The sequence below is a fragment of the Bos indicus x Bos taurus genome, chromosome 8 (assembly GCF_003369695.1).
Source record: "Bos indicus x Bos taurus breed Angus x Brahman F1 hybrid chromosome 8, Bos_hybrid_MaternalHap_v2.0, whole genome shotgun sequence".
NCBI classification, from domain to species: domain Eukaryota; kingdom Metazoa; phylum Chordata; class Mammalia; order Artiodactyla; family Bovidae; genus Bos; species Bos indicus x Bos taurus.
Genome location: NC_040083.1, coordinates 110,786,749 through 110,812,470, shown reverse-complemented (window position 1 = coordinate 110,812,470; position 25,722 = coordinate 110,786,749). Strand labels below are relative to the sequence as shown.

At 46.1% G+C, this 25,722-nt stretch overlaps 1 protein-coding gene across 1 annotated transcript in view; it reads left to right on the top strand.

Annotated features, from left to right (window-relative positions):
• STOM (stomatin) overlaps positions 1-24,536 on the top strand; it is a 32,524-nt gene extending 7,988 nt beyond the window's left edge. Inside the window, exons 2-7 of the mRNA XM_027550693.1 lie at positions 7,932-8,035; positions 9,742-9,814; positions 11,279-11,361; positions 14,393-14,596; positions 15,757-15,891; positions 23,556-24,536. Coding sequence (XP_027406494.1) covers positions 7,932-8,035; positions 9,742-9,814; positions 11,279-11,361; positions 14,393-14,596; positions 15,757-15,891; positions 23,556-23,750 — 794 coding nt within the window. The 3' untranslated portion in view covers positions 23,751-24,536. The remainder of the gene's footprint in view (positions 1-7,931; positions 8,036-9,741; positions 9,815-11,278; positions 11,362-14,392; positions 14,597-15,756; positions 15,892-23,555) is intronic.
• Positions 24,537-25,722: the final 1,186 nt, after the last annotated feature.

The window sequence follows — 25,722 nt, the reverse complement described above, 5'->3', positions numbered from 1 at the left end:
TTGCCACACCTTGACTTTGAATCTCCAGTGAGGCCGAAAAAGAACACCTGTATGCTGAATAAATATGCTTTTAAGAAAAACTCAAAAAATGCCAAGACCTTTCATTTTGACCTACTGTTACCCCTTAAAACTTGCTGTTAGAACCAGATAACATGTTTTTGAGACTAAATTAGCCAGGCTATCTTTCATGATCCAAGCAACACTGTTCTTGGCAATTTCTGATACGAAGTATTTCACCGCATTCTGGGAAGGAGAAAGGAAAAAGTCATGCTTTCAGTCTTCTCTCTCTCTCTTAGTCGCTAAGTCATATCCGACTCTTGCGACCCCATGGACTGTAGCCTGCTAGGCTCCTCTGTCCGTGGGATTCTCCAGGCAAGAATACGGGAGTGGGTTGCCATTTGCTTCTCCAGCTTTCAATGTTGGTATTTCAGTATTCACTGCCACACCTCTTCTTTCTGTGTGAGTAATGTGTATGACTTAGTCAGATTTTCGTATACGCCAGAAGGTATTTACTTGAAGAGGAAATCCAGTATCTTTTGAACTTTAGAACAGAGTCACAATAGTAAACAGAATTGATCATTTCACATAATTTCTAGTGGTGACAAATTTAATCATCCTTAAGGAAATTGGCCGATATGGGATCATGATCAGCATGCAGTGCTCTGATATTATGCATGTTATGATCTTGAAAAGACTGTTTTGCTCCTTGTCTGGAAGCCAACCCAACAACAATTGCTCTACAAGTTGGTTTTGTTCTTTTTTTCTCTCTCATTTGTTTCATGGTTTTGTTTTGTTTTTTTCATTTGTCTCTTCCCAGAAAGTCTTTTTCTTTAGTACTTTGGTACTCTGAGAGGAATATTTTATGCCTACTTTATAGATTTTTATAAATACGAGAAATAATGTATATAAGAAGTTAGCTTGTGGCTGACATGTAATAGGCATTCAATAAATGTTATTGTTAGTATTCATAAAAGATACCTCCAGAATGAGAGAAATTTAAGAATTGTGTAATTTCATCTTTTCAGCAAAATTAGTTTACACTATGAAGATGTATAGAAGTTTTACTACAAGTATATTCAAAACAACTGAGTTTCTAATTGAGAAAACTGGACACAGCCTAAATGTTCATCATATGAAACAATGGAATATTATAATAATAAAGGATATTTAATTGCATCTTTTTAATAATAAAGGATATTTCTTTAATAAAGGATATTAATAAAGGATAATAAAGGATAAATAATAATAAAGGAAAAGATATTAATAATAATAAAGGATATTTCCTGATATGAAAAGATGTCCACAGTATACAGGAGGAAAACATTTTAAATTATTACATATACCACTATATCATTTTGGGGAAAAGAGAAAAAAGCAGGACAGAAATTTACAGGACATATATATCAGTTCAGTCGCTCAGTCATGTCCGACTCTTCACGACCCCATGAATCGCAGCACACAAGGCCTCCCTGTCCATCACCAACTCCTGGAGTTCACTCAGACTCACGTCCATCGAGTCAGTGATGCCATCCAGCCATCTCATCCTCTGTCGTCCCCTTCTCCTCCTGCCCCCAATCCCTCCCAGCATCAATCTTTTCCAGTGAGTCAGCTCTTCACATGAGGTGGCCAAAGTACTGGAGTTTCAGCTTCAGCATCATTCCCTGCAAAGAAATCCCAGGGCTGATCTCCTTCAGAATGGACTGGTTGGATATATATATAGCAAGGCAGAAAATAATCACCATCTAGAGATAATGAAAGAATAGATCACTTTTTCCTTCCTCTGTTCTGAACTGTAAGTTTGATATAGTGATAATATCTTGCTTTTAAAATAAAAAAAGAAAGTAAGATTTTTTTAAATGTGTGCAAGTTTCTTGGAAGAAAGCCTAATTGGAATGCTCAATTAAAAAATGTTAATGTATGGGCTTATATCTATTTTCAAAACCTTGCTTGGTCAAAAATTTATTCTAACACAGTTTTCAGGAAAGAGTTTGAGAGTGAAAAAAAAAAAACAATACTCTGAACCAGGCAAAATAGTGTTTACAACCACTTATCATGGGGTCCCTGACCTTTACAATTGTCCCTACCCAGCAATATCAACAGGTATCTCAACCAGAATATCTCAGAAATACCTATTACTCGTTATTTGTCTTTTAACCTCATAAAGGTAGGAGGGAGGATCCAGTCCTCAAGGTAATGAATGGGAATCTTGGAGGAAATGAATGTCCTACAATTTGGGGGGAGTTACTGAGGATTTCTTTTCCCCTTGACTTGTAGTAACTGTAGATGATTAAGGGTTTAATTACAGCCTGGAGTTTAAACCTCACCTTTCCAAGGAATGTGATTTTATACATCTTTTAAAGCTATAACCAGGTGGGGAAGAGTTTCAGGGTGAAACAGTGCTGATTCCCCAGAGTGTGTGCTCAAATTATTTCTAACTGAGCCTTTGAAAAGTGAAAGACCAAGCCCAGTTTTCTGAAAATCCACTTAATTTCTTCTTCCTCTTGATTGGCAGTCAAATCCCCTGTACTCATCTGATATTAATAATTCATTCATAAATGAGCTTCCTGAAGGTCTTTGACTCTCCAGGCCTAGCCAGTCAGGCACAAAGTGAGGGGAAAATTAAGTAGTTTCAAAGGTTTTTGTCAAGAAGGGAAAAGGTGCCTGCTGCTACGTGCTGCTAAGTTGCTTCAGTCGTGTCCGACTCTGTGTGACCCCATAGATGGCAGCCCACCAGGCTCCACCGTCCCTGGGATTCTCCAGGCAAGAACACTGGAGCGGGTTGCCATTTCCTTTTCCAATGTGTGAAAGTGAAGTCGCTCAGTCGTGTCTGACTCTTCGCGACCCCATGGACTGCAGCCTACTAGGCTTCTCCGTCCGTGGGATTTTCCAGGCTAGAGTACTGCAGTGGGGTGCCATCGCCTTCTCCGATTTTTTTCCCATTATTTGTGGTGGAAATAGAACACTTGAATAAAATAGGAGAGTGAAAGAAAACTGTCATCTGTGTTTATTGAGCAATATTGCCTCAATCCTGGGAGGCCAGTCTGATTATTCAAGACACAAAGGTTCAGAGAGGTAAAGACCACACAAGTAAGAAGTCACAGAGTTGAAACTGGAAATTCATCTTACAAGGGATTCAAATGCGTAAAGAAATTATACATCCAGCAGGTAAGCTAAGAAGTGTTTTATATCCTCTCTCTGGGAGATAACTGTGCTAGACATTGAAAATATAAACATAAAAAAGAAACAGCCCTGCCTTCAGGGTGTTTATCGTCTAGGATGTTGAGAACACGGAGCTTTGCCTGGAGTAAGGGAATCTTGGAGCAGTGTTTGAGAAAGTACCAGACGCTGTCAGATAAGTTTTTGTGCCCCATCTATTCCTTGTTTGGAATTCCTTTCACTTTGGAAACCTAGGCCTGAGCCTGGCAATGAGCCTTGAGACTGTCTTTTGCTATAAATAGCCACAACTGGAATTAAGAGGACTTCCTCTGTAAGAATATGAGATTTCATTCTCAGAACTCCTACCATGCTTTTCCAGTTTGGAGTTTGTCTTGAGGAGTGCTCCAAACACAACAGCTTCTTTAATAAGGATTTTTTAATTATTATTATACAGAGGCAAAGGGTCAAAGAGTGAGTTGATTTATAACATGGGCTTTGGAGTGAGATGATCTATCTTTGAAGCCCAAGTCCTCCATTGTGTGTGACCTCGGGAAAAATGTTTTTTCAGTGACTTCATTGGTATGGTAGTTCAGTTCAGTTCAGTTCAGTTCAGTCACTCAGTTGTGTCCGACTCTTTTCGACCCCATGAATTGCAGCACGCCAGGCCTCCCTGTCCATCACCAACTCCTGAAGTTCACTCAAACTCATGTCCGTTGAGTCGGTGATGCCATCCAGCCATCTCATCCTCTGTTGTCCCCTTCTCCTCCTGCCCCCAATCCCTCCCAGCATCAGTCTTTTCCAATGAGTCAACTCTTCGCATGAGGTGGCCAAAGTACTGGAGTTTCAGCTTTAGCATCAGTCCTTCCAAAGAAATCCCAGGGCTGATCTCCTTTAGGATGGACTGGTTGGATCTCCTTGCAGTCCAAGGGACTCTCAAGAGTCTTCTCCAACACCACAGTTCAAAAGCATCAATTCTTCGGTGCTCAGCTTTCTTCACAGTCCAACTATCACATCCGTACATGACCACTGGTAAAAACCATAGCCTTGACTAGCCGGACCTTTGTTGGCAAAGTAATGTCTCTGCTTTTCAATATGCTATCTAGGTTGGTCATAACTTTCCTTCCTAGGAGTAAGTGTCTTTTAATTTCATGGCTGCAGTCACCATCTGCAGTGATTTTGGAGCCCCAAAAAATAAAGTCTGACACTGTTTCCACTGTTTCCCATCTATTTCCCATGAAGTGATGGGACCAGATGCCATGATCTTCATTTTCTGAATGTTGAGCTTTAAGCCAAGTTTTTCACTCTCCTTTTTCACTTTCATCAAGAGGCTTTTTAGCTCCTCTTCAGTTTCTGCCATAAGGGTGATTTATCTGCATATCTGAGGTTATTGATATTTCTCCCGGCAATCTTGGTTCCAGCTTGTGCTTCCAGCCCAGCGTTTCTCATGATGTACTCTGCATATAAGTTAAATAAGTAGGGTAACAGTATACAGCCTTGATGTACTCCTTTTCCTATTTGGAACCAGTCTATTGTTCCATGTCCAGTTCTAACTGTTGCTTCCTAACCTGCATGTAGGTTTCTCAAGAGGCAGGTCAGGTGGGCTGGTATTCCCATCTCTTGAAGAAGTTTCCACAGTTTATTGTGATCCACACAGTCAAAGGCTTTGGCATACTCAATAAGCAGAAGTAGATGTTTTTCTGGAACTCTCTTGCTTTTTCCATGATCCAGCGGTTGTTGGCAATTTGATCTCTGGTTCCTCTGCCTTTTCTAAAACCAGCTTGAACATCTGGAAGTTCATTGTTCACATATTGCTGAAGCCTGGCTTGGAGAATTTTGAGCATTACTTTACTAGTGTGTGAGATGAGTGCAATTGTGCGGTAGTTTGAGCATTCTTTGGCATTGCCTTTCTTTGGGATTGGAATGAAAACTGACCTTTTCCAGTCCTGTGTTCACTGCTGAGTTTTCCAAATTTGCTGGCATATTGAGTGCAGCACTTTCACAGCATCATCTTCCAGGATTTGAAATAGCTCAACTGGAATTCCATCATCTCCACTAGCTTTGTTCGTAGTGATGCTTTCTAAGGCCCACTTGACTTCACATTCCAGGATGTGAATGGTATGGTAAAGTGAAATTAAAAACACCTAACTTCCCAGGGACTTTGTAAGGAGTAAATGAGATACATGTCTAAAGTAATTCAACACAGTGCAGGAAGTATAACAAGCCGCCTAAAAAGGCTGCTGTGATTCGTATCTGTTACGACAGCACCTGACCGGACTTCTCTCCACAAGTGACGTGTGGCCTTGCTTGAAATCTCTCACTGAATGTGTCCATGCCCCTCAAAGAGATAACTTAGAAGCCTCCAGGGTTAACTTGGATCACTTGTAGAACATTTACCTCACACCATGACACAGGATCAGAAAACTAAAGTCACGCATAACGAAAGGACTCATGAGGGACTTGCCTGGCCGTTCCTAAGACTCCACGGTCCCACTGCAGGAGGCACAGGTTTGATCCCTGGTTGGGAAGATCCCACACGGCACGGCCAAAAGAAACCAGACGCAAGTACTCGTGTATATTTCTCATCTTTCATCTTGGGTTTTGGAGCACTTGACCTGGATGCTCACATGTGTCTGTCTTTTCTCTGTGCTCCCAGCCGTCGGTCTGCTGCTTTCTTGACCTCCTGTTTATTCGGAACCTCTTCTCGGTGCCGTCTAAATTGCTCCTCTGATCTAAGGAATCACCCATACGTGGCCTACCTCTTCCTCTCTGGCCCCCTCTCTCCCTCTCATTATTAAAACAGCTCCTGGAAAGACCAGCCTTCCATGCTTGAAAAGAACAGGGATCTATCCCTGAGCCTATTCAGGCCCTCTGTCCCCCACAGAAAGGAAACCAAGAACCAGGAAGACAGCAGATACAGAGAGTAGGAAGCAGCTCAGGAAGAGCAGGGGGATTTCCAGGATGGCAGTGAGAGGCAAGCGGAGGGAGCCCGAGATCAATCGGTCCAGACGCGGCTCCGAGCTGCTTCCTAGGCGGGCGAAATGGGTAGAATACCTGAGCCTGCGCAAAGGAGGTGCAGACAACTGAAGAGAGTGGAGTCGTTAAGCACACCGAAAAGTACGCAAAAGAAGAGGACAGTGACTCCAGAAAAAAAATCAGTAAATTGTATGAGCGAAAACAAATTACGCCTCACTGCATGGCTTAGCTCTGAATCATGGTTGCATATTTATGAAATATAAAATTTGATATTTTCATGCAATTCCAAGGATAGGTGTCTTTATGTGGTGGGGGAGGGTTAGGAAGTCAACAGATGAAGCTTAAAACTGTAAAAGCAATAACAAAACCCGTGTGTTCTTTAGAAACAGGTAAGTCAGATACCACAATACACAGCTGAAAGAGCACTTGCCTTGAATAGAAGAAATCGGAAGAGGTGAGCAGAGGACTGCCCTCTTTTTTGCACTCGTCTTGTGGAACTATTTGACTTTTCTAACTTTGTGCAAGTGTAGTTGATGAAAATCCCTTGACCCCCTGTAGCTCAATTGCTGAAGAATCTGCCTGCAGTGCAGGAGACCCAGGTTTGATTCCCGGGCTGGGAAGATCCCCTAGAGAAGTAAATGGCAAACCACTCCAGTATTCTTGCCTGGAGAATCCCATGGACAGAGGAGCCTGGCAGGCTACAGTCCATGGGGTTGCAAGAGTCAGACACGACTTAGCAACTAAACCACCAATTGATAAAAATAAAACTGAAACAGAAAAGGCACAAATGCTTAGCAACAAAGCCTGAAAAGGAAGCTGAAAGAATAATACCTAGAAGGGAAGGAAATAGGTTGCAAATTTTATTTATTTACTTTGAAAAATTTGCATGCACAAAAAGGGTTTGGAAGAATATTTATCATCTTGGAATTGAGTAATTTTCCCCTTCTTTTCTATACTTTTCTAAACTGTTTGGAGTGGGACTTGTATTAATATTATCTTTGTGATCAGACAAAAAGCTCCTTCAGGAAATTCCCTGGTGGACCAGTGGTTAGGACTCTGCACTTTCAGTGCCAAGGGCATGGGTTCAATCCCTGACCGAGAAGCTAAGATCCCACAGGCCACACTGCACAGCCAAAAACGAAAACCCAATTTCATGTTACAGAAAAGTTAAAGTGTTAGGAATGTAGGAGGAAAAACCATGTACAAAGATGTTCATTATAGCGTTTTCATAATAGTAAGAAAGCAAAACCAACATGCGCGGTAAGCTGTGCGTATGCCTAGTGAGATGTTTTACAGATGGACCTAAGTGAGCTCGTAAAGTATATCATGATTTTCACCTTTCATTACGCTGTACCCTCGGCTTAAATGGCTTTTCCCTCCGTCCCCTTCTTTGTCACTGGTTTTTCCTTAACCGTCACATCCCGCAAGAAGCCCCTCTAACAGCTGCCGCCACTGCCTGCCCACCCTGCCCACCCCACCCTGGTTTCACCTCCATTCCAACAGTGTGGTGTGAGTTGCTCCTATTCTTGTGTTTTCAGAATGTTCTGAACAGACGCTGTATCTTAGCGCTTAGTATTGTAACGATGTTGCACTGAACTCCACCTTCTTGGTAGTTGGGTATGGATCGTTGTGTCACTTCGTCACACAGTAAAGATCAGGGGAGGAGCACTTGCACTCGGGGTTTTATGTGGACTCGATGGGCAAGTCCATGTAAACAACTGACGTTCAGTGAGCGGCGAGGATGAAGATGGGGCTCATGCTAAGGACAGTGGTAAGAACTGTATGTTTTTCTATTTCCACAGATAGCCCCAGTACAGGCCTCGGTGTCTGTGGATGGATTTTGGTGGCTGTGTCGTTCTTGTTCACGGTTATAACTTTCCCAATGTCAATATGGATGTGCATAAAGGTAAAAAAGATTTCATTCACATCTGGAACGGGGTCAACTCATAAGTACATAAGCCCATGAAGGGTGTATGTGTGTGTAAGAGAGACCATACTGACCTATAATTCTTTTCCCTTCATCTCTTGAAAAATTTACTGTAGCCACCTATTACAGTGGGATTTTAAGACTGCTTTTCAGGGACTTCCCTGGTGGTCCGGTGGTTAAGACCCCACCTTTCAATGAACTGGGGTGTGGGTTTGATCTCAGGTCAGAGAACTAAGGTCCCACATGCCTTGGGGTGTGGCCAAAAAATAAAAAATTGTCTTTAAAACAGACTTCTTTTCAGCCCCTATCCAGTCAGCCCTTCCTGTGGGTTAAAGTAAGGATCACCACCTAAAATTTTCTGGAATCAGGGATGCAGGCCAATCCTGTGAGAAAGTCCTCCAGAGTCAGGGTTCTGAGATGTGGCTGCAGGCGCCACTGTTCACTGTGTGACCTTGGCCGAATTTCCTCACCTGTCAGATGGGAGGAGTGGCAAGGTCTGTCTCATGGGGCTGCTGTGAGGGTTAAATGAGCTACGTACTCAACACAACACCTGCCGCGTGGTTACTGTCCCCCCTGTGCTGGTGTTTCTTCTATAAAGTTATTCAGTTCAGTTCGTGTCCGACTCTTTGGGACCCCATGGACTGCAGCACGCCAGGCCTCCCTCTCCATCACCAACTCCTGAAGTTCACCCAAACTCATGTCCATCGAGTCTATGATGCCATCCAGCCATCTCATCCTCTGTTGTCCCCTCTCCTCCTGCCCTCAATCTTTCCCCAGCATCAGGGTCTTTTCCAATGAGTCAGCTCTTCACATCAGGTGGCCAAAGTATTGGAGTTTCAGCTTCAACATCAGTCCCTCCAATGAACACTCAGGACTGATCTCCTTTAGGATGGACTGGTTGGATCTCCTTGCAGTCCAAGGGACTCTCAAGAGTCTTTTCCAACACCACAGTTCAAAAGCATCAGTTCTTCGGTGCTCAGCCTTCTTCCCAGTCCAACTCTCACATCCATACATGACCACAGGAAAAACCATAGCCTTGACTAGACGAACCTTTGTTGGCAAAGTAATGTCTCTGCTTTTTAATATGCTATCTAGGTTGGTCATAACTTTGCTTCCAAGGAGTAAGCTTCTTTTAATTTCATGGCTGCAGTCACCATCTGCAGTGATTTTGGAGCCCAAGAAAATAAAGTCTGTCTCTGTTTCCACTGTTTCCCATCTATTTTCCATGAAGTTATTAATACTGTGATAAATGACAGTCACTTACATATTCCTAAAAAGATAAAATATGCTCTAAGAATTTTCAGATTAGTTACTATTATAATTTAATGAACCAGAAGACAAGCTATAAGGCTGTTAACTTTTTTCCCCCTGTGTTGACAATTCATGAGTAATTGAATAACATTGTTAACAGCTGAGGAGTGAAGTTGTGAATTTGCTTTTGTATACTCTTTGTATACTATCCAGATTTTACTCAGTGAATATCTACTGCTTTTGTAATCCACAAAAAAGTACTTAATTCTTGGTTATTCTGGGAGGGGTCACTAAACATTAACATGTTGCCTATAGCTGTTATCTGGTGTTATAAACATCTCACCTATTTAGAGGAGAAATATTATATTTCAAAAGCTATGCATGTAACTACTTGTACTCCTCATGTTAAATTATGATTTGTGTTTTTAATCTAGATCATAAAAGAATATGAAAGAGCTATCATCTTTAGACTGGGTCGCATCTTACAAGGAGGAGCGAAAGGACCTGGTGAGTGCTTGCACTGTTGGTCTGGAAAGCAAAATGCATCCTTTTACTGATGTGATTTCCTTCATGAAGGTCTCTGTTGACTTAGAAGACTTCTCACAGCAGAATTTGTGCAACAATAGCAGTACAGCCTACCAGAAATTACCCTTTCCTTCCCGCCTCTCCCCTCCCCTTCCTATTTGAGTTGTTAAGATTATCTTTAGGCCAGAAATAGCTGCAGCTATCGAAATTTGAGTGTGAGACTCCCTACTGAAATAAATGCTTCCAGTCATTATTTTCGGCAAACTTCAGTTAAGCTCTCACTGAGTTCCAGGCTCTGAGAATTCAAGGGACATGAAAACAGAGTCTCTGCCACCTTTCTGCCTGGTGGTGGGACGCCGGCAAGGAGACAGTTGACAGTTACAGTCCCACGTGGTCAGTGTTATGTCAGGAAGTCACAGGTGGCTGTGGAAGCCCAGAGAAGAGTGTCGGCCCCAAGTAGCAGGATGCTTTCTGGAGGTGACATCTCGGCAGGAAAAGGTGAGAACTGGAGGAGAGGTATCCCCAGGATCAGAACGTGTGCAGAGCCATGCAGAGAAGAGCACTGTAGGGTCAGTGAACTGCAGGCAGCCCAGCCGAGCCGGCGTGCAGGATGAGAAGAGGGGGCTGGTGAAGAGGTCAGCAGGGACAGGTTGTGCAGGGTGTGGTACGGCTTGTTTGTGGGAAGCAAACTGGAAGAAACAGCAAGATGGCATAAGAAGCAGTTGCATCGGTCTAAGTGAAACCAGGGATTTCCCTGGTGGTCCAGTGGTTAAGACTCCACGCTTCCACTGTAGGGGGCACGGGTTCAGTCCCTGCGGGGAACTAAGATCCCACATGCCGTGTGGGACGGCCAAAAAGCAATGGTAAGTGAGAGCAAATGGGTGACAGTAAAAGCGGAGTGAGGAAATGCAGCCCACAGGTCTCGAGGGGACGGCTGGCTGTGGGGAGAAAGCCGTGGCGTCCAGGGTGCCGTTCCTGGCTCCCAGCGCACCCACTCGGGGGCCCAGGGTGCCGTTCCTGGCTCCCAGCACACCCACTCGGGGGTCCAGGGTGCCGTTCCTGGCTCCCAGCGCACCCACTCGGGGGTCCAGGGTGCCGTTCCTGGCTCCCAGCGCACCCACTCGGGGGCCCAGGGTGCCGTTCCTGGCTCCCAGCGCACCCACTCGGGGGTCCAGGGTGCCGTTCCTGGCTCCCAGCGCACCCACTCGGGGGTCCAGGGTGCCGTTCCTGGCTCCCAGCGCACCCACTCGGGGGTCCAGGGTGCCGTTCCTGGCTCCCAGCGTATCCACTCGGGGGTCCAGGGTGCCGTTCCTGGCTCCCAGCGCACCCACTGAGACGCCCTGCTTCCTTGCGGTTAATCGGGTTGATCCTGTGAGAAGGAAGGGCACGGTGAGCTGATTAGTGAGGAGCCGGTGTGCACTGACCTCAGGTATGTCTCTGTTGCAGGTTTGTTTTTTATTCTGCCGTGCACTGACAGCTTCATCAAAGTGGACATGAGGACTATTTCATTTGATATTCCTCCTCAGGAGGTAAGGTTGTCGTTTGCTGTGGGTGACTGAGCTGTCCGGGGCCTGGCGTGGAGAGGCAGCGGGGCCAGCGGCCACAGCACAGCTGGAGAGCCCCTCTGCCCTCAGCGGTTTCTGGCCCTGTGACCTCCAGCAAGTTCTTTAACTTCTCTTTATGCCCGCATTTCCTCATCTATAAAGTAGAGGTTATAATAGCAGGACCTGCTCTATAGAGTTCTTGTGAGGACTAAATGAGACGCTCTATGCAAAGTGCTTAGAGCAGAGGCTGATAAGTAGTCAGCGCTGTGAAAGTGCTTATTATTATTATAAACGTACTGTAGTGTCAGCGTCAGCATAATTCACCATTACCACTGTCATCAGCACTCTCCCTACCACACTTCTCTCTGGGTTTCTGATAGAACATTCCTCTTACAGTGCTTGACAGTATTCTGGGTAAACTGGTTAGAAGCCAAAGAATTAGAGACTGCCCATTTGGTATTTTAGATAAGAATATGATATTTTATATGAGTAATTATTTCGTGCTTTTTCAAAGTGCCTCACCGTTGAAGCTCACAGCAGAATCCCAGAAAGTAGACAAGAATTCCTCCCGACTCAAGGACAGGGCCAGGACCTTCAGAGTCCTGGGTCAAGGCTTAGCTGTGGGACAGCTCCATGCTGAGTGCATCCTACGTTTGTTCTGTCCCAGCCCTTGACACAGTGATGGCCATCCTGGCCCTTGTGTCTGAGGGGGCGTCATGACCATCACAGGTAGAAGGCCTGAGAAGCAGGACCAAAGAGAACTGCTGGTGTTTGCTGGCCCGAGGCCAGGCCCTCAGCAGAGCGGTGGCGCCTGGTCACAGAATCCAGAGACCAGCTCAGAAGCTTCGCTGCTGGTCCTGAGCCAAGCAGTCAGTGAGGCGAGACTTTGTAATCCACACGTATGTAGTGACACCAGAAATCGTTTTACCCGTAAAAGCAAGACTGAGAGCACGTCTGTATTCTCTGTGTGGAAGGTTGACTCTCAGAAGGAGCCCTCTGAGAGTAGCAGGGAGTTCTGGCACTTTCCTCTGTAAACACAGCGGGCATCTGGCAGGGTCACGGCAAGCCTCTGCCTTCCAGCTGCTCCCTGAACGCAGAGCGGTTTGAAACTTGGCAAGCAGTCCTTTTTCTGATCCCCTGTGAACTTGTTATGAAGGAAGATAAACACTCTGCCTACAATAATCAGTAGATAGAGAAGCTGCAACTTTACAAAGCTCCAGCCATGGCAGAGTCTCCATGGCAAGAATTCCTTTAGAAATGACCAACATTTTCCATCACATCATGGGAAAAAATTAATTTTCACACAAGATGGTAATATATTATGTATCTATTTACAAACTCCCCACTTCTCCTCCAAATCTGAAGTATTTTTATGTTACTGAGAAAAAAGAATTAACTCTTTTTATGCCTGGCAGAACTAAACAGCTATTATCATTTTTATGACTTTTTCCCATGTACATCTTTACATTCTCAAAATGGCTTCACTTGCAAACATCTTTTTTGACCTTCAAAGAAATTTGCTTAGAATTGGGCAATATTAGTAGCCCCATCTTACAGATGAGGAATCGCTAAGTCAAACAGCTGAAAGCCCTCGCTGGAGGTCCCTGAGGAGGAGCTGGCAGAGCTGGGACTGTAGTTGAGGCCTCCTGACTCTCCCCACACTGCTCCTCCCACAGTCTAGTCCTTCTCCTGTTTTACTGACTACCTGCTGTGTATCAAGCACTCTGCCAGTGCTACAGATAAAAGGACAGACTGCCTTCAGGAAGTTCATAGTCTAACAGGGAGGCAGTGGTGTCAATAAATCACGTCACTGCAGGGACTGGGCGAAGGAATGAGTGTGTAACTCTGCTGGGAGGGTCAGGCAAGTTTCATAGAGAAGAGGACACTTGAGCTGTGTCTTAGATGCTGTACCCGTCTGACGTTGTGGAGGCCCGGGACAAGGAGCGCGGTGCATGTGGGAGCCCCACATCGTCCAGTGGAGGACGTGTGCAGGAGTGGGGAGGAAGGAGGCCAGAGGACAGGTATCAAAGGGCTTTGAACCAAACCAAGGACTCTGCCATTGAACGTGACAGGAAGCACTGACACACTGGGTCTGTGTCCTGTAACCATTTTATGAAGCACACTGTAAATATGCTTTCACCCTGACATCGCCCTGTGAAGAGAGTTCAGTTCTTTGGTCCCAGTAACACTGCGCTGCTTCAGGCTCATCAGACACAGGCTCTCTGGCGCCCCCGCCCCTTGTCACACATTGCTGTCTGCCTTGGATACTCTCACTCCATCCTCAGAAAATTATTTCCTTTTTCAAGAGTTAGTTCATGTCTCACCTCTGCCACCTGCAACTGCCCATCTTTGTCCCTTAGAGCGTCCCTTGATTCCCTGACCTCCTTGAAAGTAGGAACTAAGTGTTTTTCATGCCTTTATCCCTGAAACCTAGCACAGTGCCGGCTACTGACTGTGACTAAGTCTCAGTATGTGTTGAATGAGCAAATGAGTGAATGGAATTAATAGTAAACGAAAGTACTTAATTAAAATTTTTAAGACATAGTGAACATCCTGATACTTGGCGGTCTTAGTCCCTTGCGGTCTCTGTAACAAATTCGGTGGCTTATAAACCAGATATGTAGTGTTCACAGTTCTGAAGTAGTGCTGGTGAAGACACCAGCAAATGTGGTGTCTGATGAGGGCCTGCCTCCCCATTCCTAGATCACTGTTTGTGTCCTCACTTTATGTCCTCATGTAGTAGAAGGGGGAGGGGTCTCTCTGGGGTCTCTTTTATAAGGGTGCTAATCCCATTCATGAGGGCTCCACCCTCGTGGCCTCCCAAAGGCCCCACCTCCAAACACCAACACATTGGGTATGGAGTTTCAACATGAATTTTAGGGAGATGCAAACATTCAGTCAATAGCACTTACTAAAAAAATCAGCTCTTATTTTAAGACATTCAGTGGGATCACAGTCCTTGCAGCCTTATTAAAGGGGAGGCTGATGGACTTCCCGTTGCCTCCCTGCATCGCAGATCCTCACTAAGGACTCGGTCACCATCAGCGTGGACGGCGTGGTCTATTACCGTGTGCAGAACGCTACTCTGGCCGTGGCAAACATCACCAACGCTGACTCAGCAACCCGTCTCTTGGCACAAACGACCCTGAGGAACGTCCTGGGCACCAAGAACCTTTCCCAGATCCTCTCTGACAGGGAGGAAATCGCACACAACATGCAGGTGAGGCGGGCACCGCTGGCGCAGCTCAACTGCAGGTTTGGGAAGAGGAGCACAGGGCCCATGGGCATTTGACAACTTTTCATTAAGTCAACTTGGAGAATCACTGGCCTTTTTTTCTTCATAGAAAACTCTCCCCAAGCTTGATGGAGGGGGATTTTTTTCATATAAGTAGGTTATAGGTTAATAACACTCCAATGCGTGCATTGTTTTTAAATTCCCTCCAGTATAAATTTTTTTCCCCAAAGTTAGTGTTAGCCTTTTTCTTTTAGCATAATAGTTCAGAGGCTATTCTGCAAGACAGGGCAGGTATGGCTGGAGCCACGTTCTGTGCGAGTCCTATGACTTTGTTTGTAACTCCTGCACTTTCCAATCTTGCCTTCATAACAGATGATGAATCAAATCTGACTTGGTCAAAAAAAATCAGGTACCATCACCTGAACTGTTACTGTTTGTGCAGATTTCTTTGGTCTCTTGTGATGCCCCAACAACCGTATGAAATGGAATAGTGTGATTTCACTCCTCCCGTTGTAAAGGGAGGAGGTTGAAGCACAAAGAAGTAGCCTGGCTCGCACAGTCCCATTCGCTCAGGAGTTCTCTGGCCACCTGTTTTAATAAGTGCAGTTTTATTAGAATGCAGCCACACCCATTGATTGGTATATTATTTTCCATGGCCACTTTTAATCTGCACAGCAGAGTTAGTTGCAACGCTTCCCAGGCGGCACTCATGGTAAGGAACCCGCCTGCCGTGCAGGAGCCGTAGAGACGCAGGTTCAGTTCCTGGGTCAGGGAGGTCCCTGGAGGAGGGCATGACAACCCACTCCAGTGTTCTTGCTTGGAGAATCCTATGGACAGAGGAGCCTGGAGGACTACAGTCCATTGGGTCGCAAAGATCTGGACACGAATGAAGCGACTTAGCAGCAGCAGAAGGAATTTAGCTCTTTTAGAAAACGTTAGCCAACCCACATTAGCTTATTAGTAGCAGAATCAAGAAAACTTCCCAGTAATCCAGCCTCCCACTTGAGCCTGCATGCCGCCGTGGCTGACTCTCTCTGCAGCCCTCCACCAGCGCCTCACCCACTCCAGATCCCAATGAACACAGCTGCCTTAGGCTCCTGAGTGAGGACTGAACATTTTCAGCCTGCCTTCTGTCTTCCTAACAGTGTACCCTGGATGATGCCACTGATGACTGGGGAATAAAGGTGGAGCGCGTGGAAATTAAGGACGTGAAGCTGCCAGTGCAGTTGCAGAGAGCCATGGCTGCAGAGGCAGAGGCGTCCCGGGAGGCCCGAGCCAAGGTACCTTTGTGTTTTTTGTGTGGTTTGTTTTTCCTGTTGAGTCTTCCTTTTTAAATATACAATGTAAACATGCTGGTTGTAAAAAATCCAAATAGTCCCAAAGTAGCAAAGATGAAAGCTCTCCTCATCACTTTAAATCATATCCCCTCCCACTAGAGGCCACTCCTCTTACCAGCTCAGTGTATATGTTGACACCCCCAGATTTTCATTGGGGTTTATTGACTAGGCTGTCAGTCTGCTGGCCTATTTTACAGAAGTAGGGTCACAGCACATACTGTCCTTCACCTTGCTTTCTTACAAACCGCACCTCCTAGGAATTCCAGTACATAGATAGCTGCCTGGCTCTGTTAGAACTGCGTACGCCCTGCGTTATTCTCCCAGCCCTCTGTTAAGGACACACCAACAGTCTGACTTCAGAGTGAACGGCTGTCCCATCCCTTCCTTATTTTTGTCTCTTTCTTCCTTTTCCCAAGTTGTTCTTCCTTCTTACAGTTTCCATCTTCCTTTCTCTCCTCTTTTTTTTTTCCCACTTCTTTTTCCTTGATGTCTGATTTTTTTCCCCTTTTTGTCTTTTTTTTAAATCATCATCCCTGACTGTGTCTTAACCCTGCATGGGTGTGTGACATACATGGGAGGTGCTGAGGGAATATTTGTGAATCTGGAAAAGAAGATATGTTCAAATGACTTCATAGGGATGTCTTACCAAACCCAAGGGTAGGAAGTAGAGTCAAGCCTCACCAGAATCAAAGCCAGAGACCAGAAGGCAGCCTCAGGGGAGGCAGGCATTCCACATCCTGGGCCTCGCCTCGCTGCAGACAGCTGGAGGGGAGAAGGTCTGGTTCTCAAGTGCGTGTGTCTCCCGGCCGAATGCTGTGGGAAGCAGACCAGCCCTCACCTGTGAATAGATGGAGGAAGAGGGACAGTCTTCATAGGAGCAGTTGCTGTGGACGTGACAGATCTCCCAAGATACCAGTAGCAAACCAATTTGTTGTTGTTAGAAAACAGTAGCAGCTGGTGATAACTGGCTAACCACAGAACCCTGCCCTTCTGTTAGGATGCCCTGTAAGCTACAGATGCTGCTGCTGCTAAGTCGCTTCAGTCATGTCTGACTCTGTGTGACCCCATAGACCGCAGCCCACCAGGCTCCCCTGTCCCTGGGATTCTCCAGGCAAGGACACTGGAGTGGGTTGCCATTTCTTTCTCCATTGCATGAAAGTGAAAAGTGAAAGTGAAGTCGCTCAGTCCTGTCCCACTCTTAGTGACCCCGTGGACTGCAGTCTACTAGGCTCCTCCATCCATGGGATTCTCCAGGCAAGAGTACTGGAGTGAGTTGCCATTGCCTTCTCCAAAGCCACAGATGGGTCACTCTAATTTTTTAGCCAGCACCAAATAGATTCATTTGACACACTGCATCCAGAATGTTTCACTAACCAGAACTTTTAGATTTTCCTAATGTGTTAATTGGGCTTCTCAGGTGACTCAGTGGTAAAGAATCCACCTGCAAAGCAGGAGACTCATGTTTGATCCCTGGGTCAGGAAGATCTTCTTGAGAAGGAAATGGCGACCCACTCCAGTGCTCTTGCCTGGAAAAGCCCATGGACAAAGGAGCCTGGTGGGCTGCCGTCCGTGGGGTCGCAGAGTTGGACGTGACTGAGCGACTGAACAACAGTGGGTTGACTGGCGCTTCCGACACTGCAGGGCCCTCAAGTATTTTCTCTCCAAACCATGATATTTTATTTAGAAGATTTAATTGTATTTATGAGAATGATATTAACTATGCCTCACTATAATTTAGTTATTTTGAAAATGAGGGATCCCTTTTACCTAGAATCTGTCATTAACCAAAAGCCCCGTTCCCAAACCACGTTGAATAATAGAATTTATCATACATAGACGATACAGAATATTGGCGCCCCAAGGGTCCTTAGAGATTATCTTCTGAAGGTGACAAATGCTGCCTGTCCCCCTTCAGCTCCCATGCCCATCGTTGACCACAGCGCTGCTTTCCACTGAGCTTGGGCTTGACCTGAGAATGCTGCTGAAGCACTCTAGGTGTGCGTGCGGGCGAGCTAAGTCGATTCAGTACTACCTGACTCTTCGCCACCCTATGGGCTATAGCCTGCCATACTCCTCTGTCCATGGGATTTTTCAGGCAAGAACACTAGAGTGGGCTGCCATTTCCTCCTGCAGGGGATTTTCCCAGCCCAGGGATCAAACCCATGTCTCTTGTGTCCCCTGCACTGGCAGGCAGGCTCTCCCTCCAGCGCCAGCTGGGAAGCCCTGATGCACACTCGGTAACCACCCACAGCTGCTTGAAATTGGCCCTGAGAACGAAACGCATTTGCCATTCCCACTATTTTGACAAAAATATCAACCCCCAAAAAAGTGATGTGATCTCAAAATCACACAGTTGATTAGTGACTGTGGAAATTAAGATTTCTTGTGCTCCTCACTGCCTTCTTTCCAGGAAGGACTGAGCCTCCTTTGCAAACATTCCACCAGTTAGGAAAGAGCTCCTGACTTCCCTTTATAAGAAAAAATAAAGTCACTTAGGATTCTGAATTACTGGGCTCTCACTGGATCTGGCTGTCTTTAAGGGTGGGGTTCGGAGAAGGCAGTGGCACCCCACTCCAGTACTCTTGCCTGGAAAATCCCATGGACGGAGGAGCCTGGTGGGCTGCAGTCCACGGGGTCGCTAAGAGTCAGACACGACTGAGCGACTTCCCTTTCACTTTTCACTTTCATGCATTGGAGAAGGAAATGGCAACCCACTCCAGTGTTCCTGCCTGGAGAATCCCAGGGACGGGGGAGCCTGGTGGGCTGCCGTCTATGGGGTCACACAGAGTTGGACACGACTGAAGCGACTTAGCAGTAGTAGTAAGGGTGGGGTTAACACACAGAATCTCAAGGAGTCTTAATTCTTCCATAGAGTCCAGTTATCCTACAACAACCACAAGGCCCAGTAGTCAAGTTCTCAGAGAAATAGGGGTCACTGTTTCTTAAATAAATTGCAAAGGAAAAGGTTGTAAGAGTCTATCGACTAAGAGACTTCAGAGAAAAATTCCTCAAGTTAATTAGCCTGAAATGCAAACTCATGTCACAAGCAGATGCCACTCTAAACATTCACTGTAATGGGTTTAAACAAGAAAGAAAGAAAAAAATCCAAGTGTGGGGGAGGGGGAGGTCTCGGTGGCGAGAACACGCATTGGTGCGACAGCTCTGGAGCGTCTGGCCACGTGGATCTGAGCGGAATGCGTGCTTGTTTCCCAGAAGACGTGTGCTGGAGTGTTCACAGCAGCACTTTGTAGTACCCCTGACTAGAGATTATCCAGACATCCGCTGCTAGCTGAATGGATAATGGTTGAGATGAAGGCTTCCTACACTGCAAAGAAAATGAGCACATTAAGTGCTCACAAGCGTCATTTGAGAGAAAAGTTACAAGAGGACAGATTCTCCTGAACTGTTATGTTAGCGGGACCTCTTTTAAGGTTTTCAGACCGTGACTGGAAATGTAATATCTTTTGTGCTTGCAGATTCTCCCTTTTTTCCTTTGTCACGATTCTCAGAAAAGTGCCTGGCATGGGCTTTGGGCTTGCACCTCTGGACCTAGTTGTGTGATAACTGAGCGGGTGGAGTACAGGACGCAGGTGGCCTTTCCAGCCCTTCCCTCAGAGCAGCCCCCTGGGCCGCAGGAGGAGACAGCAGGACCCTTCCACAGGCCTGAACTCACCAGCTTTGACACTGCTGCTGCTGCTGCTGCTGCTAAGTCGCGTCAGTCGTCTCCGACTCTGTGCGACCCCATAGATGGCAGCCCACCAGCCTCCCCTGTCCCTGGGATTCTCCAGGCAGGAACACTGGAGTGGGTTGCCATTTCCTTCTCCAATGCATGAAAGTGAAAAGTGAAAGGGAAGTCGCTCAGTCGTGTCTGACTCTTAGCGACCCCGTGGACTGCAGCCCACCAGGCTCCTCCGTCCATGGGATTTTCCAGGCAAGAGTACTGGAGTGGGGTGCCATTGCCTTCTCCGAGCTTTGACACAATGCTCTGTGAATAGGAAGTGTCGATTGACTGGGCTCCGGGCTTCTGGCAGAAACTGCAAGTGCCTGGTTTCTAAGACCCTGCCCACAGCGCCCGCTTGGCTTGTATTAGACACGGCTAGGGTATTGTGTTCACATCTTTGGCAGCTCACTCAGACCAGCTTTTCTAGTAACAAAATGTGTGCCCAGCTGGGTGGGTCTGGCTTCCCAGCCAAGAGATGGTGTGCTGATTGGTAGTGGGAGCTGAGCTATCTTTGCAGTTGATCTGTGTCCAGACAGGGGGAAAAAAAAAGCGCCTTATTGGACATCTGAGCTGACGGGAAAAATCAGAGCCTGCTGTGCCCGTGGCAGGGTCAGCTTGTGTGTTCTGTCCAGGCCTTGCCTGGGAGACAGTTCCCAGAGTTCTTCTCAGTGTGGCTGGCACTGGGCCCTTCCCACACACTTAGGGGGACATAATGCTTTAAAATGCTGATAAAGTCCAGTTTTTATCCTCTAATCTGGTCCCTTCTTCCAGTAAGGCTCCTCTGTCTCACCTAATGCACAGGACAGAACCCAGACACAGCCTGTGCCCCTCGCGTCCCGCCCAGTCCGCCCCACACTGTTGAGTCTCAACAGCCCATTTCCTTCTCCGCCCACACCACTGGTGACTGACACCAGGTCGCTCCGAAAGCTCTCCTCCGTCTCTTCTCATACTGATGCTCTAACATCTGGTGGAGGCTTTTCTCTAACTCTGAGGCTTCCCATCACCTTCAGGATAAAGACGAACACCTGGGTCCCTGCTGCCCTTCCCGCCCTCCTGTTCACCCCCCTCCCCGTCCTGTTCAGCCCCCCCAGTTCACCCCCACCTCCCCCTCCTGTTCACCCCCACCTCCCCCTCCTGTTCACCCCCACCTCCCCCTCCTGCTCACCCCCACCTCCCCCTCCTGCTCACCCCGCTCCCTATTCACCCCCTCCCCCCTCCCCCACTCACAGTTCACTCCCCCTCTGCCCTGTTCGCCCCCACCTCCCCCTCCTCCTCACAGTGCTCACCTGCTTATAGTTTCCTGGAACACTAGGTTTTTTTATACCGAAGTACCTTTTCCCATGTTCTGCCTGAAATAGTCTTTCTCACCTTAGTCCAAACAGCAAGGCCTCCACCCTCTATTGTTCCGCTTCATCGAGGGCATAACCCCACCACTTCACCTTTGGCAAAAACTGCTTTCCTCTTCCTGCCAGCTCTGGGCCTTGTACCTGCCTCAGTCAGCATTTGTCACGTTGGAATGAAATGATCTGCTTCCGAGTCCATCTGCCCTGCTTGGCCAGGAGCTGAAGGACGTGGAGGAGTCCCTCCTGTACCCTAGCCCCTTTATAGGTCTTGACACCCAGGAGGCCCCAAAGCTTACTGTGTAACTGAATGAAATTATACTGGTCGTAAGACCATTGCTTTTAATTCTCATATTCACAGAAGTATTGAAAACCTCCAGCTGTAAGTTGTAGATTTACCAGCCTAATAGTTTTTTAGGATCTGTGCAATAGTGTTTGCAGTCTTATTTCCCCTAAGAAATTCCCTGTGGATGTCATAATTGTTATACGTTGAATAAATACTCATACTTATGCAGTTGCATTGAAATAAAAATTTAGCATAAGAAGAAAAAAAAACCATTAATATTTTGAGATTCCTGTGAGAACAACCTAACTATACTTATAAGAGGGTTATGGTATCTTTACACCTGTCCTCCTAGGATTAGGACTTAGGAATAGCTGCCTTGATTTGGCTTCTGAATCTCTTAAGAATTAGGGCATAGGTGGATCCAAAAATTAGGTCTGGTCACTCGCCCTTGCTATGCAATTAGCCTCTGTTTATACACTTCAACGCATAATAGACCTCTGTCTTCCTTACAATGGTCCCATGAGGTCGGTGCTTTCCCATTTTAAGAATAAGAAACTGAGGCTCAGAATGTTAAATAACCTTTCTGAGGACATTCAGCTAGGAAGCGTTAGGTTTGCAATTTGAGCTCAAGACCACCTAAACTCTTGGAGAAGGCAATGGCAACCCACTCCAGTACTCTTGGAGTCGGACACGACTAAGCAACTTCACTTTCACTTTTCCCTTTCATGCATTGGAGAAGGAAATGGCAATCCACTCCAGTGTTCTCGCCTGGAGAATCCCAGGGACGGTGGAGCCTGGTGGGCTGCCGTCTATGGGGTCGCACAGAGTCGGACACGACTGAAGCGACTTAGCAGCAGCAGCAGCAGCAGCCACCTAAACTCTAAAACCCCTGCCCTCCCCACCTCTCCAAAAGCCTTCAAGCTTTGCTCACATAACCCCTCAAAGAATTCAGAAAATCTGTGTGTCCCATCTCACATTTTAAATAGACATGTACATTTTTTCATTTTGAATGTGGATATTTGCCAAACATATAAGTCCTGGCATGGTTTAAATATTGACATTTTGAGGTAAAACTGTTAACATCATTCATTTTAAATGCTTTCTTTGAAATTTAGGTAACAATGATTCCATTCTCTATTTTATAGAATGATGAGAAAATAAGCTCTTTTAATAGTTAGGAATTTTCATTTTTCGTTTTTCTCCTTGAATTTATATTTTCATTTCACATCCCTACAGAGTCCTTTCCTAATATATTTTGTTATGAATTATTTCATCACCCTTCTGAAACACATCTAGTATATAAGTTAAAACACTTCGCAGTTTTCTCTGACTACAACCAAGGGTCTCAATGAGATGAATGAAGAATGAGTTCGCGTCTTGTCGACGGCTCTTACTTATCGCTAGAATAGGCAAGAGTCGGCATCGGTTCTCTTATTTTTCGTTTCTACAAGTATGAGAAGTAAGAAATCTTATTTATATAAATAAGTAGATGGAAATGGAAGGGGTTTTTTTAAATACTTTTATACAATACTTAGCACTTCCTCTGAATTTATGTGCTGAAAAATCCTATGACTTTTTTGATCTTTCATGAAAAACATTTTTAAGTATCTATCAGCTTGCAGTACAATAAGGTCCTCTTCCCTTTCTTTGAAATCAAAGAATTGAAAATCTATCTGACTTGCAAAAGGCTTTGTATCCAGTCATTTGGGTCATTCACTTTCTCAACTCCTACACAGAATTCTGAATTTTCCCTTTGTTTGATGCCCTGGAAATGGGAGAAAGACAATAAATAGTAAAAGAGGATGTCTTTTTTTCAATTCTTATTGGAGTATAGTTGCTTCATAATGTTCGTTTCTCCTGTGCCGCAAAGTGAATCAGTGATACGTATGCATCCCTCCCCTGTTTTTTGGATTTTCTTCCCATATAGGTCACCAGAGCCTTGAGTAGAGTCCCCTGTGCTACAGTCAGTTCCCATTGGTTATCCATTAGATCCATAGCATTGCATATAAATCGGTTCGCATCCCCCGGTCCATCCCCGCTCCTGTAAAGACGGTGTCTTGACCTCCGGCACACACTCAGGCACATCAGTTACAGGGAGAAGATCACAGAAACTGAGTATCTGGAAGCTGTTTTCCTGGGAACTGTTCTGGCCGACTCCCTGGAAATGTGTGGCTGGAGCCAGACGTGCCCTAGTTTGAAGGCTGCAGCTTGACAACCAGCGTTTCCTCTGGTTTAATCTCTTCTTGCCGCTGCTCCGTAGGTCATTGCGGCTGAGGGAGAAATGAACGCGTCCAGGGCTCTGAAAGAGGCCTCCATGGTCATCACCGAGTCTCCCGCCGCCCTCCAGCTGCGGTACCTGCAGACGCTGACCACCATTGCTGCTGAGAAAAACTCGACCATCATCTTCCCTCTGCCCATAGACATGCTGCAGGCTATCATGGGGCCAAAACAGTGAGCCGCGGGGGCGGCAGAGCTGAGACGGGCCCAAACCAGCCCTCAGCCGGGAGGTGGAGGGGTGCACGCTGGGCCTTTCTCCCTCCCTCCCCTGTTCCATAGGTTGAGTGTGATATTCTTACAACGCATAGTGATCCTAGCAACAGATGAAGGTTGTTAGCTTGTAAATACGACATGAGAGAGAGAGGTGATTAATGTAAGATAACCTTACTCTAAAATATTTAAAAGTTCATGTGTTTAGATTGCTCCATGATAGGTGAAGTCCATCTTCTTTCAGATTTCATCGAGTCGTTCTGCACCCTCCATCAGCCTCCAGGCCAGAAGCAAGAAGATAGAGTATCTCTGCAAGACAAACATTTTGCAGAGAATAGTGACCTTGGGCTACAAGCAGCTTCTCTGGGCCACGCGTGCCTTACTTCCGGGGAATCTTAATTAAGGAAATTTTCCTAACGTTCGTCTACTTTCTAAACTCAGAGCAGGTTGCAAACTGTTCCTTACTTGAGAGGAGACATGTTCTTGCCAGTGCCTGTCAGCACTGGAGGTCAAGATCGAGGGAGATGATCACCCAGATTCTTGAGGGCCTTAAACCCACTGCTTTAGGGATCCGTTCAGAACAACGCGGGGTGTTGTTTTTAACGTCATTGAGCCCCTTTATGAGTAAATGATTCCTCTCTCTTTCAAACCAGCTAAATACTTACCACAGAAGTGCTTTTTTCTCACTTTTGCCTATTCTCATATGTCAGATTCTAAATATTTGAATTTTTAAAATAAAATTTTCTCTAAGTCCTATAAATAGTTGTTTATACACCAATTTGAATGGCTTAAGGACTAATACTTGATAAAATATATCTTTAGAAAACTATATTTTACTGTCTGCATGTTAACAACTCTTGGACGCTGTGAGCTATCTTGGTTACTGTTCATTAAGTAACAGAAGGAATTCATAGTCAGGCACACAGTATCCAAGGAGCTTGGAAGAACAGTCAAACTTGGCATATCTGTAGAGATATGGCTCTTTTTGATTTGCCTGGTCATCTTTCTGTCATATATGTTGATGCTGAAGGAGGAACTGGTCAGCGCTTCTGAACCGCTGTAATTTGAGGAAGCATCTTCCGTTTCACAAATGCCTGTGAAGCCAAGCACCTGGTATTCTTCCTGTTGGTTTCTGGAAAGCCGGCTAGTGCATTTGTACCGCTTCCTCTTGGAAGCTGTGAGATCACTTTTAAAAATTTTTAAATAGCAGTGTCCTCACCCAGAGCCGCCCCTTGTATCTGTCCTCAGCGGTCCACTTGTCAGTCTTCCTGAGTCCCTCCCCAGCAGCCCATTTCCAAGTTTACTTTACGGAGCCTTGGACCACCGTGGATCCGGGTCCTGGCTGAGCTCATTAGATGTATATGGAGCATTTTGACTTGGAACTCAAGCTGCATTTCTATTTTCAATTTTAAAATTGAAATGATTTTCTCTCTTTTGCGAGGTGGCTCACCCCTGACTACTAAGGACCAGGAGACAACCGCATATCCTGGCTAAAAGTCTCTTCTCAGACTTTAAGGTTCAGTGCTTTCTGTTCCTTGAGCCTGTTTCCAGACACCAGACAGTCTTCGCTCTTCTTCCTCGTGGGTTGTGGGTTGAAGTTAAGTCGCCTGGGAGAGAGGAGCCATAGAAGGAGCTGCAGGATGACAGCGGGCGGTGTTAGTGCGAGGGCTTTTCCAGGCGGCCCCCTTAGTGCGAGGGCTTTTCCAGGCGGCCCCCTCTGCAATGCTGTGCATAATAAAGTGTGAGCTCATACTGATTTTCTGGGATGAGAATCTGTTTCTGCCTGCATGTGGTGTGTGTGGATTTCGTTTTTCAGAAGTGGCACATGTGTTTCTCCAGGCCTGGACTGGCTGCTTTGGCTGCTGCACACTCTTCCTGGGCCAGAGGAAGAGGGGAGGCCACGGCCTTCTGCCGTCTGTCGTGTCTTACTCCCTCTGGTG